We start from the raw sequence: 19,719 nt of genomic DNA on the forward strand, positions 1-19,719 counted from the left end.
ATTTGGACCCTCAAATCCCCCCCTTCCCATAGGCTCCGCTAGGCCTACCTTAAGTATGGCCTGGTGTTTTAATGTAGGTGAGCAGATGCTCCTATGCATTTCTGGGTTCAAAATAAGAGCCACTAGAGGTTACAGCTGGCATTTTGAAGCTAGAGCCGGCATGAGCAAAGGCAACCAGAGATCACTCCTGCCCATCCTAAACTGATCACCAGGGCATCCTTAAGGTTTAGAGGAGGGGCCCTACAGGAGTGAGGGAGAGGTTCTCAAAAGGGGGCAAATGCTCTTGGGGAGAGGTTTTTGGTAGAGGGATGAGTTCTGGTTGGTGGATGCTCAATCCAGTCTAGGGCAACATTTGAATAAAATGTTGTCTGCTGCAAGCTGTATAGCAATAAAAAAACAATAATATATAGTATAACAATTTTTTTAGGACTTATAGGCCATCTTACCAAACAAGCTCCATATATAGCTTAAATGAGCTCTAGTATTTTTTTGTAATCATCAGTCCATTAATCTTAGAAATTTTCCAATAATATATGACCATCTCTAGGAACTGGGACCAGTGCTATTTAACTTATTTATAAGTGATTAAATTTACAGATGACACTAAACTGTTCAAAGTTTTTAAAATGCATGCGGATTGTGAAAAATTGCAGGTGGACCTTAGGAAATTGGAAGACTGGGTGTCCAAATGGCAGGTGAAATTTAATGTGGACAAATGCACATTGAGAAGAGTAACCTGAATCACAGTTACAGGATGCCAGGGTCCACCTTGGGGATTAGCGCCCAAGAAAAGGATCTGGGTATCATCATCAGACAATATGATGAAACCTTCCACCCCAGCGGCCAAAAAAGCAAACAGGATGCTAGGAATTATTTAAAAAGAGATGGTTGACTAAGAATGTTATAATGCCCCTGTATCGCTCCATGGTACAACCTCACCTGGAATATTGTGTTCAGTTCTAGTTTTCTTATCTCAAGAAAGATATAGTAGCGCTAGAAAAGGTTCAAAGAAGAGTGATCAAGATGATAAAGGGGATGGAGCTCCTCTCGTATGAGGAAGGACTAAAAAGATTAGGGATCTTCAGCTTGGGGAGATATGATTGAAGTCTACAAAATCCTGAGTAGAGTAGAATGGGTACAAGTGGATTGATTTTTATTATTATTATTTTTTTTCCAATCGTCAAAAATTACAAAGACTAAGTGCTCTTTTTATCAAGCCGCACTAGCGGGGTTAATGCACACAACGTTTTATCACATGCTAACCCCCGCGCAGCTGAAATACTACCGCCTGCTCAAGAGGAGGCGGTAGCAGCTAGCGTGGCCGGCGGTTTAACACGCACTATTACGCGGGTTAAACCTCTAGCGCAGCTTGATAAAAGGAGCCCTAAGGGACACTCAATAAAGTTACAAGGAAATACTTTTAAAACCAATAGTAGGAAATCTTTTTTCACTCAGAGAATAGTTAAGTTCTGGAATGCATTGCCAGAGGTTGTGGTAAGAGCGGAGAGTGTAGCTGGTTTTAAGAAAGGTTTTGACAATTTCCTGGAGGAAAAGTCCCCATAGTCTGTTATTGAGAAAGACATGGGGGATGCCACTGCTTGCCCTGGATTGGTAGCATGGAATGTTGCTACTACTTCTTGAGTTTGGGCCAGGTACGAGTGACATGGATTGGCAACCGTGAGAATGGGCTAGTGGGCTTGATGGACCATTGGTCTGACCCAGTAAGGCTGTTCTTATGTTGTTATGCTCACATGTGAAATGAGGTGCCCAAGATTTGTCTTGATCCTCAACAGGCATACCAATACAGTGGTACAGTGGTGCCTCGCATAACGGCCGCCTCGCACAGCGGACGCTGCGCACAACGAACTTTATGTCGTGATCCGTATAACGTACTTCGTTTCACACAACGAAGTCGCCCGAGCTGCATCCTTCCGGGGTTCCTGCGGGGTTGGATCGCAGCGGGGTTGGTCGAGGGTAGTCTCCTTCTCCTTACCTGCCCTGTCGCAGCACACAGCCGAACGGAAATCTTCCCGATGTCAGCGCTGACGTCGGAGGGAGGGCTTAAGCAAAGCCCTCCCTTCCTCCGACGTCAGCGCTGACATCAGGAAGACTTCCGGTCGGCTGTGTGCGGCTGCGGCAGGGCAGGTAGGAAGAAGGCAATGGCGAACGAAAGAGGGGGGAGGGGGCGGTCCGCCCCGAAGAATGTGCACAGCTGGTCAGGTCCCCCGATCGACCGACAACAGGCCCGGCCGACAAACCTCCCTGCCCTGTAGCCGCGAATCTAAATTACCTCTTACAGCAGCTTCAATAATCCAGCTGCTGTAAGAAGGTAATTTAGATTCGCGGCTACAGGACAGGGAGATTTGTCCGACCGGGCCTGTTCTGTTGTCGGTCGGGTGCAAAAGCGCCACAAAGGTGGAGGCAGGGAGGGAGGAAAGGTGGAGTGGAGAAGAAAAGACGCTTAAGGGGGGAGAAGGCCGCTGAAAGCACATGTTGGAGCAGGGGATGAGAGGGAGGGAGAGAAGGGGAAATATTGGACAAGGGCAGAAGGGATGCTAAATCATAGGGTGACAGGCAGAGAGAACAACAGGAAAAAGAGTGGAAGCAATCTTGAACCCTGAGGGTGAGGGCAGAGAGAGGTGGTGAGATGATTGATCATGGGGAGAGGGACAAAAGGGAATAGAGATGGGATAGGAAGATAGTGGAAGTAAAAGGACAGGGAGATGTATGTTTTTAGATGTATCTAAATAAAAATAATAACAAAAAATTTATCTTTTTTATGTCATCTTAGCATATTTTATGCTGCAGAACGAATTATTTTTTTTTACATGTATTCCTATGGGAAAACGCGTTTCACATAACGAACGTTTCACATAACAAACTTGCTCCTGGAACCAATTAAGTTCGTTGTGTGAGGCACCACTGTACTTCGGTTTACGAGTGCACCGGTTTGCGAGTGTTTTGCAAGACGAGCAAAACATTCGCAAAATCTGCGCCTCAGAAACCCTCGTAGGGATCCCACATGTGTATCCCATTTATTCTTAAAGTCTGGCACGCTGTCTGCCTCGATCACCTGCACTGGAAGCTTGTTCCAATGATCAACCACTCTCTCTGTGAAAAAATACTTTCTGGTGTCACCATGAAATTTTCCGCCCCTGAGTTTGAGCGGGTGCCCTCTTGAGACCGAGGGTCCCTTGAGAAAGAAAATATGGAAGATGATATTTTCTTTCTCAATGGACCCTCGGCCACAAGAGGGCACCCGCTCAAACTCAGGGGCGGAAAATTTCATGGCGACACCAGAAAGTATTTCTTCACAGAGAGAGTGGTTGATCATTGGAACAAGCTTCCAGTGCAGGTGATCGAGGCAGACAGCGTGCCAGACTTTAAGAATAAATGGGATACACATGTGGGACCCCTACGAGGGTCAAGATAAGGAAATTGGGTCATTAGGGCATAGACAGGGGGTGAGTAAGCAGAGTGGGCAGACTTGATGGGCTGTAGCCCTTTTCTTCCGTCATCTTCTATGTTTCTATGATTTACGAGCGCCCCCCCCCCCCCCCGCGATCCGGCACCCTCCCCCCCCCAGCGATCTGCCCCCCCCCCCCCCCGACACAATCCGGTACACCCACCGCGATTGGGCACTCCCCCCCCCCCCGCCGCTTCTTACCGTCATCTGGGCACCGGCATGTCCTGTGCGTTGGTGCTGGTGCCCGAAGATCGGCCTCCTCTTCTGCTGGGCCTTGAGCATCTGCACATGCTTAAGGCCTGCGAGTTCACGTTCTATCTTGGAGAGAACGTGAACTCGCAGGCCTTGAGCATGCGCAGATGCTCAAGGCCCAGCAGAAGAGGAGGCTGATCTTCGGGCACCAGCACCAACGCACAGGACATGCCGGTGCCGGTGCCCAGATGACGGTAAGTGGCAGGGGGGTGCCCAATCGTGGCCGGGGGGTGTGCCGGATCGCGGGGGAAGGGTGCCGGATTGTGGTGGGGCGCTCGTAAATCGAGACACGCTCGGTTTCCGAGGCGGCGATTTTGCAAATGTTTTGCTCGTCTTGCAAAAACACTCGCAAACCGGTGCACTCGTAAACCGAGGTACCACTGTATCAATGTCCTGGTCACAAAAGCAAAGTTTGAGGGGAGTGCTAGCCCTTTTCTGTAGTTTTGTGGCATTGGCAATTAAGAAACAAAAGGAATAAAAAAAATAAATAAAATGTTGTTACATAGTGTAATTAATAAGTAAGTTACCTGACACTACTATTTGGGGTTTTGCCAGGTACTGTGACTAGGATTAGCTGCTATTAGAAACAGGAGACTGGGCTACATGAATCATTGGTCCTACCCAGTATGGCTGTTCTTATTATGAATGAATTGCAATGGTCTGTATACTGAAAGAATAGTAACATTTGAAAGTTTTATAATATCTGCATTTATTTTCCTTTTCTGACAGGCCTCAATGCAGTTTTATGGGAATGGTCATCTCTCATGACATGCTGCTAGGCCGCTGGCGACTTTCCTTAGAGCTGTTTGGTAGAGTGTTCATGGAAGATGTTGGAGCTGAACCAGGATCAGTAAGTATTTATCACTAATAGCAATTACTGCATATGTGGCCACTGTTATATGGAAAACTAATCTCTTTTCTTATTTTCAACTCAAAAGATTCTTACTGAATTGGGTGGTTTTGAAGTAAAAGAATCAAAGTTCCGTAGAGAAATGGAAAAACTTAGAAATCAGCAATCAAGGGATTTAACTTTAGAGGTAAGAATTATTAGCTTAAGTTAGCCATATCCAGTAATTATATAGTTATTTCAGATCAAGTTTCAAGTTTTATTGTTTTTATTATACCGACCATCAACATGTATCTGGCCGGTTTACAATGCTAAAATTTAAAATAAAAAGTAAAATAATAAGTATATATATATAGGGGAGGAGTGAACATTAAAAAGACTATTGACAAGTACTTACATGAATTTGAGGATAATAAAGGGAAGGAATGGTCAATAAGTATATTATTAAAAACAAAATTTAAAAGAAAAGGGATGAGGGGGGATATGACATCAGGAATGGGGGTCACTTCGTAGAAGCGGTTGAGATGATTTTGCTGGCATTTGGAAAGGAGGTATTTAGAGATTATGGTATGCTTCTTGAAATAAGAATGTTTTTAGTTTAGTCTTGAATTTGTCGAGAAGATTTTCATGACGGAGTTGAGGTGGCATGGCGTTCCATATGGAGCAACTAAGGAGAAATTAGTTTTCCTAGTATAGTAGAATTCTTAGATGGAAGGAACGGCCATTAAGTTCTGATCTGCTGATCTCAGGGTCCGAGAAGGACAGAGAGGGATGATAAGTTTGTCGAGAAAGGATGGAAGATGTGAGAGTTTGATTTTAAAAACCAGCATTAAGGTTTTATAAGTGATACGGTGCGTGATGGGTAGCCAGTGGGCTTCTTTCAGGAGGGGAGTAACGTGATCATATTTCCCTACTTTATGTATAAGTTTAATTGCTGTATTTTGTATGAGCTGCAAATGACATAAGTTCTTTTTGTGGAAGTTCATTATATAGGGAGTTACAGTAGTCTGGATGGGAGATGACCAGTGAGTGGACAAGGGTTATGATTGCTTTTGTTTCGAGGATTGAAGTTAAGGAACATATAAGCCGAAGTTTGTAAAAACAAGTTTTTACAACGGAGCTTATCTATTCGTGGAATGTTAAATCTTTGTCTATAGTTACTCCAAGAAGTTTTATTTTTGGTTTGATTTTTACTGAGCAGGATTTAATGAAGATTTTTCCGGTTATTGTTTCATTGTTCCTGATCGGGAAAAGTATACCACAGGATTTATTGATGTTAAGGGAAAGTTTATTTATTTGGAGCCAATCACTGATTTTGTCAAGTTTATTATTAATTTCTTGTATTTCGTTTATTTTTGTAGAATCAACAGGGTGGAATAGTGTATGTCGTCTGCATATGCAAAAATTGTAAAGCCGATGGACTGCGCTAGAGTGAGAAGAGAAGAAATAAAGATATGAAATAGTAATGGAGATAGGATAGAACCTTGGGGGACGCCATACATTTGAAAAATAGGGGGTGAGGTTTTCTCTTTTGAGTGAACTTTAAAGTTTTGCTCATTAAAATAAGAGATGAACCATAAGAGAGCTGAACCTGTGATGCCGCAGTTCCTGAGACGATCAATTAGAAGATAGTGATCGATAGTGTCGAAGGCAGCGGACAAGTCGAGAGACAAGAAGAACAGATTTTCGGTGATCAAGAAAGTAGTGTATAGTAGTGATAAGACCAAGTAAGGATAATTCAGTGGAATAATTGGAACGGAAACCTGTTTGGTGGGGGTGGAGCACGTTGGATTTATCAATAAATTCTATGAGCTGGTTATGTACTATTTTTTTCCGTTAGTTTGGAAATGAGTGGAAGGTTGACAATGGGACGGAAGTTAGCTGGTGATGTATTATCTAGATCAGTGTTCTTCAACCACCGGTCTGTGGACCGGTGCCTCTCCACAGAAATTTCCTGCCGGTCCACAGGGCCAGTATGTGCATCAGGCCCAAAACAGTGTTCTTCAACCGCTGGTCCACGGTGCGATCGATGCGGCATTATCTTCGAGCTAGCTCCCTCTTCCTTACTGATTCAGTGCACAAAGCTATGGGCAGTGGCTCCTTCGCGCATCCTGCGCCTGAACTGGAAGCCTTCTCTCTGACGTTGCAACGTCAGACGGAAGGCTTCCAGATGAGGCGTGGGACATGCTAGGAGCCACTGCCCACAGCTTTGTGCACTGCATCAGTGAGGAAGAGGGAGCCGGCCTGAAGATAACACCGGGGGCAGCATAAAATGACCAGGCGGGAGCAGGCCAGAAAGTAAGGCATAGCATGGAGAGATGTAGACAACAAAGGTAGGGGGGAATGATTTTATTTTTGAACTTAGTGATTGGATTATGTCAATTTTGAGAATTTACATCTGCTGTCAGTGTGAGTGGTTGCTTGTACGGGCGAAGATTTTAAAGAGGTAAGTGGGGAGGGGGCAGGGAAGGGAGGGTGCAAGCATGGTTTTGGGGGAGTGCGGAGAGGTGCCTGTGCCCCCACCAAGACGATGCTTGGGGTGGTTCGCCCCCCCCCCCCTCCTTACTATGCCACTGACTGTACCCCTATTTTTTTCTGGGGCTTCCTCTAGCAGTAGAAAAATACCTTGTGTATGTAAAATATCTACAAAAATCTCATGCACGAATACAGGTTGTCTGGGGCGGTACTTGGAGAGACCCACCAGGAAAGGGACTTGGGAGTTCTGATCGACAAGTCAATGAAGCCATCCATGCAATGCGCGTCGGCAGCGAAAAGGGCAAACAGAATGCTAGGAATGATAAAGAAGGGGATCACGAACAGGTTATCATGCTGCTGTACCGGACCATGGTACGCACTCAGCTGGAATACTGCTTCCAGCACTGGTCGCCGTACATGAAGAAGGACACGGTACTACTCAAAAGGGTCCAGAGAAGAGCGACTAAAATGGTTAAACATAGAAACATAGAATATGACGGCAGAAAAGGGCTGTAGCCCATCAAGTCTGCCCACGCTAATGACCCACCCCCAGACTTCACCCGGCTAGAGATCCCACATACATATCCCATTTCTTTTTGAAATCGAGCACGCTGCTGGCGTTAATCACCTGCAATGGAAGTTCATTCCAATGATCGACTACCCTTTCGGTGAAGAAATACTTCCTGGTGTCGCCATGAAATTGCCCACCTTTGATTTTCAGCGGATGACCTCTTGTGGTTGAAGGTCCTTTAAGAAAGAAGATATCATCTTCCACCTCGATGCGGCCCGTGATATATTTAAAAGTCTCAATCATGTCCCCCTTCTCTCTACGTTCCTCGAGCGAGTATAGTTGCAGTTTATTCAGTCTTTCCTCATATGGGAGGTTCTTGAGTCCCGAGACCATCCTGGTGGTAATTCGCTGAACCGACTCGATTCTCCGCACATCTTTTTGATAATGTGGTCTCCAGAATTGAACACAATATTCAAGATGAGGTCTCACCATGGATCTGTACAGGGGCATTATGACTTCGGGCTTCCGGCTGACGAAACCTCTACGGATGCATCCCACATTTGTCTAGCCTTGGATGCAGCTTTCTCCACCTGCTTGGCAGTTTTCATGTCTGCACTAATGATTACTCCCAATCATTAGTGCAGACATGAAAACTGCCAAGCAGGTTAAGGGGCTGGAGGAGTTGCCGTACAGCGAAAGATTAGGAAAACTCGGCCTCTTCTCCCTCGAACAGAGGAGATTGAGAGGGGGACATGATCAAAACATTCAAAATATGGACAGGTTGTTCACCCTTTCCAAGGTAGGGAAAACGAGAGGGCACTATTGAAAGGGGATAGTTTCCGTACAAACGTAAGGAAGTTCTTCTTTACCCAGAGAGTGGTGGAACGCTCTTCCGGAGGCTGTCGTAGGGGAAAACACCATCCAGGGATTCAAGACAAACTTAGACAAGTTCCTGATGAACCAGAACATACGCAGGTAGGGCTAGTCTCAGTCAGGGCACTGGTCTTTGACCAGAGGGCTGCCGCGTGAGCGGACTGCTGGGCATGATGGACCACTGGTCTGACCCAGCAGCGGCAATTCTTATGTTCTTATGTGTTGTTAAAAAGATTATATTGTGTATCTTTGAAAAATGAATGGAAAAAATAGTGTTACAATTAGTACTATTAGGGGGGCAGGGTCTGGGGTAGAGATGGGTGGGGTCGGCCCACGACTTAGCCCAGTGTTCTTCAACCGCCGGTCCACAGACTGATGCCAGTCCACAGAATAATTCTTTTATTTCTGCCAGTCCATAGGTGTAAAAAGGTTGAAAAACACTGATCTAGATTTTGGCAATACAAGAGCAGATTTCCAAGCTTTTGGGATGAGGTTGGAAGTTAAGCTTTTAGTTACCATTTCCAGTATAAATGGGCCGAAAATAGAAAATAATTTTTTGAGGATTAAGGGAGGAATGCTTTCTGTTGGGTTATTAGGGGCATTTATATATGGGAAAATTTTGAGAAGGTCAGCTAGAGATGGAAGTTTGAAGTTAGAAAATGAGCTGAAGGATAAAAGATTGGTCTGGTCAGAAGAATCTGGAAATTGAATAGGTGTGGATTGTCCTAGGTTCTCTTGGAATGTGATGTAGATGTTGATCAGTATCAGTTAAATAGTTTATTTAAGCAGCTTCCTTAATCTCCAAAGAACTAATTGAAGCTACATTTATTAGAACCCAAATTAGTTTAGGCAATGTACTTAAATAATTCTGTTTGTAGTGCTGGACAGTATAGGAGCTCATTTAGTCAGTCCATTACAGAATAGGTGGCTAGGTAGTGCCCTAATAGTGAAGAACCCGGAGTTAAGGAAAAACACAAATTACATTGTGAGTCAGCTACAACCTTTTCAAACCAAGTAACCCCCTAAGCCTAACAAAAAACAACCGAGTACGCCCACCCAAGCTCTGCCCCAGACCTGCTCAAACTCCGCCCCTGACTCCATCCCCATAATAATAATAGTACTAATTGTAATGGGAGGGAATGCTAATTAAACTTTTCATACAAAATTAGATATATAAAAAGTACTTGTACTGATTAATCACTATGGGCAAGTTCTCTCACACACATCCCCTCCCCCTTCCAGTGGTCTGGCATCTCCCCTCCCTTCCGGATCCCCTCCCAGTCCAATATTTCTCCCTCTCTCATCCCCCAGATCATGTATTATTATTATTATTATTCTTTATTCTTATATACCGCCATACCCAGTGAGTTCTAGGCGGTTTACATCAATTAGCAAATGATCTGCATTGAATAGCAGATTTACAACAAAATTAGAGGTAGGTTTACAAAATTAGAATCAGATTTACAGCATTGAATAGCAGATTTACAACAAAATTAGAAGTAGGTTTACAAAATTAGAAGCAGATTTACAGCATAATTAGAAGAATTTTTGACAGAAAATTGCAGGCCGAATTACGATAAATTACAGTGATTTGCCGCAGTCAGCCATGAAGTTACAGCGATTCTTAACTGTCTGCACAGAGGGCAGGTTTACATCAATATTACAGAAATTGCAGGTTTGACCGAGCTAGGTAGGGGAGGTAGAGGGTGGGGGAGGGAGGGGGGGACTGGTGAAGGAGGAAGGGGGCAGCGGTGGGGTAAGTGTCCTGTGAGGTGAATGGGTTATTAAGGGTCGTGTTTGCTGAAAAGGTACGTTTTTAGTAGTTTTCTGAATGATAGGTAAGTGGGGGCCTCGAGTATCATCTGTGCTAGCCATGGATTCGACTTGGCTGCTTGGAAGGCAAAAGTTCTATCCAGGAATCTTTTGAGAGGGCAGTGTTTAGGCGAGGGGAAGGCATTTTTCACCACTTCCCACCGGCCACATGCCCATTCCTATCCCCCCTCTCCAGCAACTTTCCACATCTCTCCCTCCATCACTATGTCCAATATTCCCCCACCTTGCATCCCCCTTCAATCTGTCCCTCTGTTCCCTCTCCACCACCATATCCAACTCAATAAACAATCTGTGGAATTTCTTGTCAAATTATCCACCCATGCCATGCCCCCTATCACAAAAGGCACTTAAACCACAGCAGAACCAGGTTTGATTTCCACTGTAGCTCCTTGTGACTTTGGGCAAGACACTTAACCCTCCATTGTCCCAGATATAAAACTTGAATAGAAAGTCCACTATTGACAGAGGAAGTATCTGTATGTAATATAAATATGCAAACCACTTCAGCTGCAATGTAACACAAAGCTCTATTTATAGTAGCACTAAATAAATTATTATTGAACCCCAAATGGTCGCAAAACATCATGTCCCCCTTACTTGTCTGAACTGCACTCGCTCCTCCTTTGGTCCCCAGCCCCCAGCAACACTCTCACAATGGATGGTGCAAGCAGAAACCCACATGCTGCACGTGGTTGACCCAGAAGCCTTCTGTTCAACGTCAACACTTGAATTGCTGCGTGCCCCGTCCACTGCTGAAAACTGAAGGAGCGAGTGCGGCTCCAAGAAGGATATCGCGAGGGGAGGGAGGGCGGGTAGGAACGTGAGATCTCATGCGGCGGCAGCAGGAGTAGCGGCAGATGGATGGGCTGGAATTGGCGGCCAGGCCACATTCCCCTTAGGGTTTGCGTACTGCGGGTTGAGAAACACTGGCCTAAACCATAATAGTTTGGTTTTTTCAGTGTTCAGTTTGAGATAGTATTTCCTTGCCCATTCTTGCACTTAAGTTAGCATTCTGGATAATATTGTAGTCATGCTTGTTTCATTCAGACTTGCAAGAATTAGTAAAAAGACATCATCTGCATATGAGAAGAACAATTCTTGTTCAGCCCCACTCTATTCCTGAACCTTCGATGTAGTCAGTCCCTTCTCATGAGAACTCTTGTAAGAAGCTTCATTTGCATACTTTTACCTCCTCCTCTTACCTCTGAACTGCCCTCCAACTCCTCAGTTGTCTTCCTACAAGTGAGACGGTAGGAGCTTGTCGATTCTGCGTGTGTTTATTTTTCTTTAAATTCAGTCTTTTTTTTCTGCTAATTTGGATGGCTTATTTTTCATGCTGCAGAGGATCCCCTTGGGGGACAGCTCTGGCTGCGGGAGACCGTAGACTCTGAGGCAGAAAGTCTGCTTCCAAGTGGTTGGCTGCTTTGCAATACACCCACTCGGACAGCCTGCATTCACAGTTCAGGTGCTCAGGGACCATTCCCTTGGGAGCATAGCGCACCCCAGGTTTGTCTGCTAGTGGGTTTGAGTGCAGGCTGTGTGGCTCTGTGGTGATTTGTCCAGGATCGGGGCTGACTGCATTCCTCGACTCCTATTTGCACACGTGGGCTCTAGAGGGGGTCAAGGTCTCCAGCTGGGATGTTGGGCCCGAGATATAGTCAGAAGATCCAGTTTCCAGGCTTGTTGAGGCAGAGGATCTCTCTGTAAGCTGTTTCAGCTTCCATCTTGCAGCTCCCAGCACACAGCATTGCACAGTAAGTTAACAGCATGAAAGATCAATTTGGTGGGGGTCTCCAAAATTATGTTTTGTGGGGTTTTAAGGGTAGTGCTAGGTCCCCCCACCTCAAATATCCTACAATCACCATTTTTTATCTTTCAGTGTGGCTTTCTCAGGCCGTTTTGGGCACTAAAATTGCTGCCACAGCAGCTATCTTGGATTTCACAATTTGAAATAAAAAGCTTTTATCTACCTCAAAGCACCTAATTTTTTATCAAAACAGGTAGGATGGACTCCTCAGGACAGGATACTTTGGATTCATGTCCTATTTGTGGCGAATGGCAATCTAAGGAGCTTCCATGTTCCACGAGCCGTGCGGCACATTGGAGAGGGGAGGGACAGCAGCTACTACTTTAGCCCCTTTGTTCCCTCAGGGGAGGTTCTGGGTCTCAGTTCACCTAAGGAAAATCAAAAAAGTCTGAGCGTCCCTTGCGAAGTGCAGCTGTGATTCGGCGGCAAAATCACACAAAAGCTCAAAATTAGGACAGTGGGGCCATGAATTTATTAATGTGATGTTGCAGGCCTATCTGATTAACAAGGGGTCCCATCAATCCCTCTGGGATGGCGGCCCTGATAGCACTGGGGTCCCCCCCCCCCCCCCAAAGAGCGCAAATACCCAGCAGAAATGTCATACGCAATCTGGGGACAGTCCACCTGTGGATGATTCAGATGATCAGGATTCTATTTTAAGGCCTTTACTTTTCCTGACAATAACATCTACAGTGGCCTATAGGATGCAGATCTGGGGGACACTCCAGATCTTGGGGAGGATCCCAGTGTACACAGACTGTTCAAGCTGTCAGCACTGATAGGGATGATCTCAGAATCTTTCCAGGAGTTAAAGTTAGAGACTCTTCAAACCTTGGAAGTGCAGTGCAGTGCTCCCTTATGAATAGCACTAAGTCGCAATCTTCCTGTTTTCCAGGCATCACGAAGATGCTTACAGATCACTGGGAAGTGCCAGAAGGGATCTTGTGGATAGCCAAGGTTATCTCTTAAGCCAGTGTATCTCAACACGTGGTACACGAGCCGCTTGTTGGGGGGTACGTGGCAATATGTGGGTCTCGGGTCTCCCACCCCCCCTTCCTCAATGACCGCTGCCTCTGAGGATCCCATGCCCTCTTTATTGCCTGCATGGGAACCAGGGATCCCATGCCCATGGCAACCTTATTGCCTGATGCAACCGGGGATCCCATGCCCTCCTTCCTGCCCGCCCTCCTTCACTGAAGCCGACCCAGAAGGCTTCCCTCTGATGAGTTCCTATGAGCGTCAGGAGCAGCGCGGGCCATTCAGCGCAGCTCTCTGCACTAAAAACTGCTAGCGCAGTTTAATAGAAGTGTGCTTTGTGGTTTTTGGGGTTTTTTAATCTTTATTAAATTTTCAGTTCTTACAAAAGTGCAATATAACATACTTGTCATAAATCTGAGAATTAAGCACTTATAAACTATCAGAAATGATTCATCAACCCTTAACAAATATAAATCCCCCTCCCTTCCCTTCCCTCTAGAAAACATCATAAATCAGAAGATCATTTAAGCATATACCTCCCCCCACTGGATGTGCCATTATTACAACAAACAAAGTTAAACTATAATAATTTTACAAAAGACATCAATGGGCCCTAAATTAATTTAAAATTTATAGGCCTGATGGTACCTATAGAAATTTGGAAAATTTACCCCTTCCTCCACAATCGGTTTTTGTAAAGATACTAAAGCAATTCTAGCAGTTTTGCCCATCCAAATAAACTTGATAAGAATACTATTCAATTTCTTATAAAATGAACCCTGAAAATAAATTGGCAACATACCCATTAGGTAAACCACAGGCAAGATAATCATTTTAACTGTTTGGACTCTCCCCCACCAAGACAGATGTAGTGGGTTCCATTGCTCACACATTTCTGTGACCTTTAGTAGTAAAGATTTTTCATTTACTTTCATTGTCTCTTCCAGCGTCTTATAAATCCAAATTCCTAGATATTTTATACCATCTTCTTTCCAAAGAAAAGGGACCAGATCAAACTGTCCTTTTTGACAATGAACATTGAGCGGAATAATTTCTGATTTACTCCAATTTATTTTATATCCTGAAAATTTTCCAACCTTTCAATCAAGTCCAGCAAATGTGGGATGGTAGATTCAGGATTTCTCAGATGAAGCAAGATATCATCTGCATATGCAGAAACTTTGTATTCCCGACCTGCGTAAAGAATACCTTGAATCTCCTCTGCTTGTTGAATAGCCAATAGCAAAGGTTCCAGTACAATATCAAATAACTGAGGAGATAAAGGACAACCTTGCCTAACTCCTCTCTCCAGATGAAAATCATCTGAGAAAGTATTATTTATATATAATCTAGTGGGGAGCTATATAAAGCTTTAATCATTTGAATAAATCTAGAACCCACCCCAAACCAATGCATTGCTTGGTACATAAAGATCCATTCCACACGATCAAATGCCTTCTCTACATCTAAAGATACAGAGAAGGACGGATCTTCCATGGATTTTGTTAAAGTCAACATGTGTAGAGCCAACCTGGTATTATTTGAAGAATATCTATGAGCAACAAACCCTCTTTGGTGCATACCTATAATATAAGGGAGAGCCTTAGCCAAGCGTAAAGCCAATAACTTAGCCAAAAATTTTCCATCAACATTAATCAAAGAAATTGGCCTGTAATTTGAAACCAACAAAGGATCTTTATTTGGCTTCGGCAAAACTATAGTCAAAGCCTCTGCCATAGTACCTGAAATGCCGCCTTTATTCAGTTGAACCTGATATAAATTCAATAAACAAGGCAGTAATGTTTTTTTGAAATGATTTATAAAACTCCATAGTATAACCATCACCTCCTGGAGCGGATCCAACTCTAAAGGACTTTAATGCTGTCTGAATCTCCTTCAGTGTAATAGGGGCATTAAGAGATCCCTTTATATGCCTAGGAATTTTAGGTCCCTTAATTGAATTCAAAAATTCTAAACCATCAAGTTCTTTGTTTGAATAACGCTCAGAAGAATACAAAGCCGTATAATATTTCAGAATCTGTTTTAATATATTGTCAATTTGAGAATGAGTAACCCCATTTTCATCTGTAATAGCCACAATCTTTACTTTCCTTTTTTTTTTTTTTTTTTGCTTTTAAATAATTAGCCAGTAATCTTCCCGCTTTATTCAAGTTTCCATAATACAAAGCCTGTTGAGTGAACAATTCCTTCCTAGCCAATTTAGAAGAAATCTCATTGTATTTATATTTAGCTTTTAAGAGGGCCTGGAATATATCTTGTTCCCATTGTACAGTTAATTTTGACTAATTCTTTTTTTTTTTCAATTGAAAAGCTTTTATTGAAAAAAAACACTTCAAACAGTACAGAACAATTGCACATGAAATGCAAGAACAAAAATACATAGAGCTGAATACCACACTCCACAATAGCACACAGAATTAAAATCAACAGCATAAACATGTGCAAGTCCTACAAGCTAATACGAACAGTCTAGAATGCCCACTAAGCACAGCCAATATCCCCCCTCCCTCCCCCCAGGGACAAAACACTATACCTACAGCTCTCAATGTGGTTGAGAGATAGTCAATTCCAAACAGATACCAAAAATTGAAAAGGAATATGGTTATGAGATCCCCCCAAGCATCACCCATCTATTCCAAGGCCAACTCAAAGCCCCTGACCACCCCTACCACAGACCCCCACAGAAGCCCGAAACTTGCGCCACACATGAGCATAGCCATGTAGTTTACCATGCCGTAAGGCCGTTAAGTGATATAGGTTCTGCCAAGTCAGCAAACGTTGCTCCACCAGGGCCCACGTGGAAGAGAGCGCCTGATTCCACAAAGAGGCAATGGCCAATCGAGCAGCAGTGAATGCCAACCTACAAAACAAAGAGTCACCCCCAGCCAGTTCCAATTGATGCCAAAACAGCAAGGCGTGTCGCCAATCGGCCGGTATCTGGACATCTAAGATCCGAGACACCCTATCAAAGACCTCAGTCCAGAATCCACACACCTGTCCGCACTGCCACCACATATGAAAATAGGTACCCACTTCCCCACAGCCCCTCCAACACAGAACACTCGCACCTCCCCGCCAACGGGCCACAACCTGAGAGGGTATAGTACCACCTAAAGAGAACCTTGTAGCCATTCTCGATCAGCAAAGCAGAAATCCCCGCCGAGGAGATCTCCGACCATATGTCACCCCAAGTATCCCAGGTAATAGCCGAACCACAATCATCTTCCCAGGCCTTCATGTAGAGGAGGGGAGCCCCCCTACCGTTAAGACACCTATATATTGCAGAGAGAACTCCCCTCCGAAGCACCGGGCCCAATAGCAGCTCAAAGGGCATCTTACCACCCCTCAAGTCTCCCAGAAGACCCGAGGTCCTAATATAATGTAAGACCTGTAGGTAGGGGAACAGATCCCTTATCCCGAACCCAAACTTACCCCTGAGTTCTACAAAGGGTCTAACACCTCCCCGTACCGGGTCCCACAACTGTCCCACACATACCAAACCCCGTGACTCCCAATCAGCAAACACTCCCCCATCCCTTCCCGGTGGAAAGTCAGGGTTGTATCTCAACGGAGTATACCATGAATTTCGCCTACTCCCCAGTAAACAAGCTCGGGTCTGATTCCATACCCTCAAGGAAGTCACTACTGAGGATACCCCCCCTGCCAGTCGCGCCCTACCAGGCACCCACGGCCTATGTAACAAAGGCACCCCCTCACTTAAATTTTGCTCAATTTCCACCCACGGTTTCGGCGTCTGTGTCTGCCATTCTAAGAGGGCGCGCAACTGAGCAGCCTGATAATATTTCACCACATCTGGGACCCCCAGCCCTCCATCCCCTCTCCCCATACATAGAACCTTCCTACTCACCCTTGGCCGCCTACCAGCCCAAATAAAATTAAAGATATGCCTTTGGACCCCCTCTAGCGTTTTTCTACCCACCCAAAGAGGCAATACTTGGAATAAGAACAACAAACGGGGCAAAATCATCATCTTCACGATGGCCACCCGGCCCAACCAAGAGAAATACAGATCTTTCCAATTAAGCAAATCTTGGCGAATACGATGAAAAAGCGGGGGAAAGTTAAGGTCATATAAATCCACTCCCGGCGGTCCAAAATAAACACCAAGATATCGTAAAGAGCGCTGAACCCACCGAAACGGATATCGGTTTCGGAGATAGGACACCCGGTCCGCCGGCAAGTTAATGTTGAGGATCTCTGATTTAATTTTGACTAATTATTTAATCTTTTCCTCCAATTCAGAGAATTCCCTTTTAGATTGATTATTGAGATAAGCCGAATATGAATTATATGCCATCTCATGGTAACTTTAAAAGCATCCGACAATATTTTCAATGAGATCTCCTCTGAGGAATTAAATTGAAAATATTCATCCATTTTTATCTGAAATTCTTCAATAAATGTCATGTCTCCAAGCAGTGTATTATTGAACCTCCAGACAGGTCTATTACAATCTGGTTCCACCATTTCAAGTTCTATCCATACTCCCCCATGATCTGATAAAATAATTGGATCCATGGTAGCTTTCTTGGCCTGTTGTACCAGATTATCTGAAACAAAAATATAATCAATCCTAGAAAATGACTTATGAAAGTGTGAACAAAAGGAAAATTCCCGAGCATCAAAATGTAGAATTCTCCAGATGTCTTTCAGTCCACATACGTGAAATTCAGACCTAAGGATTTCATCATTCTGCAAGGTTTTTTATCCAACAGAGGATCCATAACAGCATTAAAATCCCCCGCCACTATTAAATTAGTCGTAGCCAGAGGTAAAAGAAGATGTTGGAGTGTTTTGAAGAATTCTATTTGATTCAAATTAGGACCATCAATGTTAAACAGTGTCAAAGTATCGTTACCTAAGCTCATATTTGCATGTACCCATCTACCCATAGGATCAGCTGAAATCAAATTAAATGTTGCCATACATTTTTTGATTCACTAATATAGCCACCCCTGCTTTCTTCCCCACAGCAGGAGCATAAAAACAGTGTTTGACCCAACCTCCTTCTAACTTTATAGATTCTATAGCGGACAAATGGGGTCTTTTGAATATAATATATATCCGCATTTTATTTTTTAAGAAAATTAAGTGTTTTCCTTTTTATGGGGTGATTAAGCCCATTGATGTTTAATGTGAATAATTTCATATACATTCTTAAATTAGTTAAAAAAATTACCTAATAAATAAAAAAAACATATAAATCATATTACATCTTATATTATACCCTATGCACATCCAGAGCCCTCCCCTCCCAAATCCCCCCTTTCCCTTCCCCCTCCCATTTAGATAAAATGAATACTTGAAAGCACTCATTAAGACCAGTAATTAACAGCTTCCCCAGGCCCATTCTTGAACTTCCATAAAAACAAGATTAGAAAATTGTGGATTAGTAAAGTTAAAACTAAGCCCTAATAATTCATTGATTCAATTGAAGATTAATTAAATTTAGCTACTTCAATAAAATAAATAAGCCATTAAGTATCTGATGAAATCAAGATTACTCTACAAAATCATAAGTAAAATAAACTTAATTATATGCAATTTGAACAAACATTCCATTTGAAGTAAAAACAATCCCAAATTTATATTTAACATTCTACTGTATCTGACTCATAAAATCTACAATTCTCCTTTATCCTGTCCCAACCTATCCATCCTTCAATTTATATTTATCTACCCCCAGCTCCTCAATTCTTCTCATACCTTTATCCAACACATCTTTCCAAATAAATTTGAAATAACATAACATAACAGTATAAGTCATTGAATTTAAAATGAAGAGGATCTTAACCTATTACATATATATATATATATATCTCATCAGACTGAATAGTAAGAAGAATATAATTCGCCTAACTTAAATAAATAAATAACACCCTCAGATATTAATTAATTAGTTATCCATTTCTAATTAAGTGTTAATAATTAATATAATTTTAATAATATAATAATTAATATTAAATTAATCTATTAAAGTTATTTATAACTATCTGTGTGCCCTCTATTGTATAACTTAACATTTGATCATACTAAGGGAACAACTAACATGACATTCCAAAATACATTGAAAATTTTTTTTTAAAACGTGTTATCTGGTCAAAAAAGAAAATTCTTATAACATTAACATTACATAACTGGCACCATTTGATAAGTCCATTGTAAGTAAAAAAAAAAAAAAAAGAAAAAAAACTTTTAAACCAACATCTAAAGAACCAATTTCTCTACTTTCCTTTTCCTCCAGCCACAGCAAGGGATCATCCTATGAGGAATTTGGTGAGAGTGTTTTTCCTTATATATTAGCATGAGTAAAAGAAAGGTTAAATCCAAGAGCTCAACTCCTACTACAGCTGGCCCCATGGATAGACATTTGGTGACAAATGTAATAATGACATCAAGTAAGGAGCCGGACTCATTGTCAGGGGCATTTTTAAGTCCCCTTGATAGAACAACTCCACTCCCACCCGTATCCAGTGATTTGGGTACCAATTCAGTTCGCAAGGGTATAATTGGGCAATCCAACGACCCGCAATTAACTTCTATGATATCCTTTAAATCATTGCCTAAAATTACGGTATTTCCATTCAAGAGGATAGCATTGTCTCTTGGGATTCAAGGTCTATAACCTTGAATCC

At 43.1% G+C, this 19,719-nt stretch overlaps 1 protein-coding gene across 8 annotated transcripts in view; it reads left to right on the top strand.

Moving 5' to 3' along the window:
* The window catches only part of UBR5 (ubiquitin protein ligase E3 component n-recognin 5), a 1,080,924-nt gene that overhangs the window by 817,435 nt on the left and 243,770 nt on the right, over window positions 1-19,719 (top strand). For all 8 annotated transcript variants that reach the window (XM_033933084.1, XM_033933089.1, XM_033933086.1 and 5 more), the window contains 2 exons: window positions 4,448-4,568; window positions 4,657-4,755. In XM_033933084.1, the coding sequence (XP_033788975.1) occupies window positions 4,448-4,568; window positions 4,657-4,755 (220 nt within the window). The remainder of the gene's footprint in view (window positions 1-4,447; window positions 4,569-4,656; window positions 4,756-19,719) is intronic.

Source organism: Geotrypetes seraphini, chromosome 2, assembly GCF_902459505.1.
Source record: "Geotrypetes seraphini chromosome 2, aGeoSer1.1, whole genome shotgun sequence".
In the NCBI taxonomy this organism is placed as follows: domain Eukaryota; kingdom Metazoa; phylum Chordata; class Amphibia; order Gymnophiona; family Dermophiidae; genus Geotrypetes; species Geotrypetes seraphini.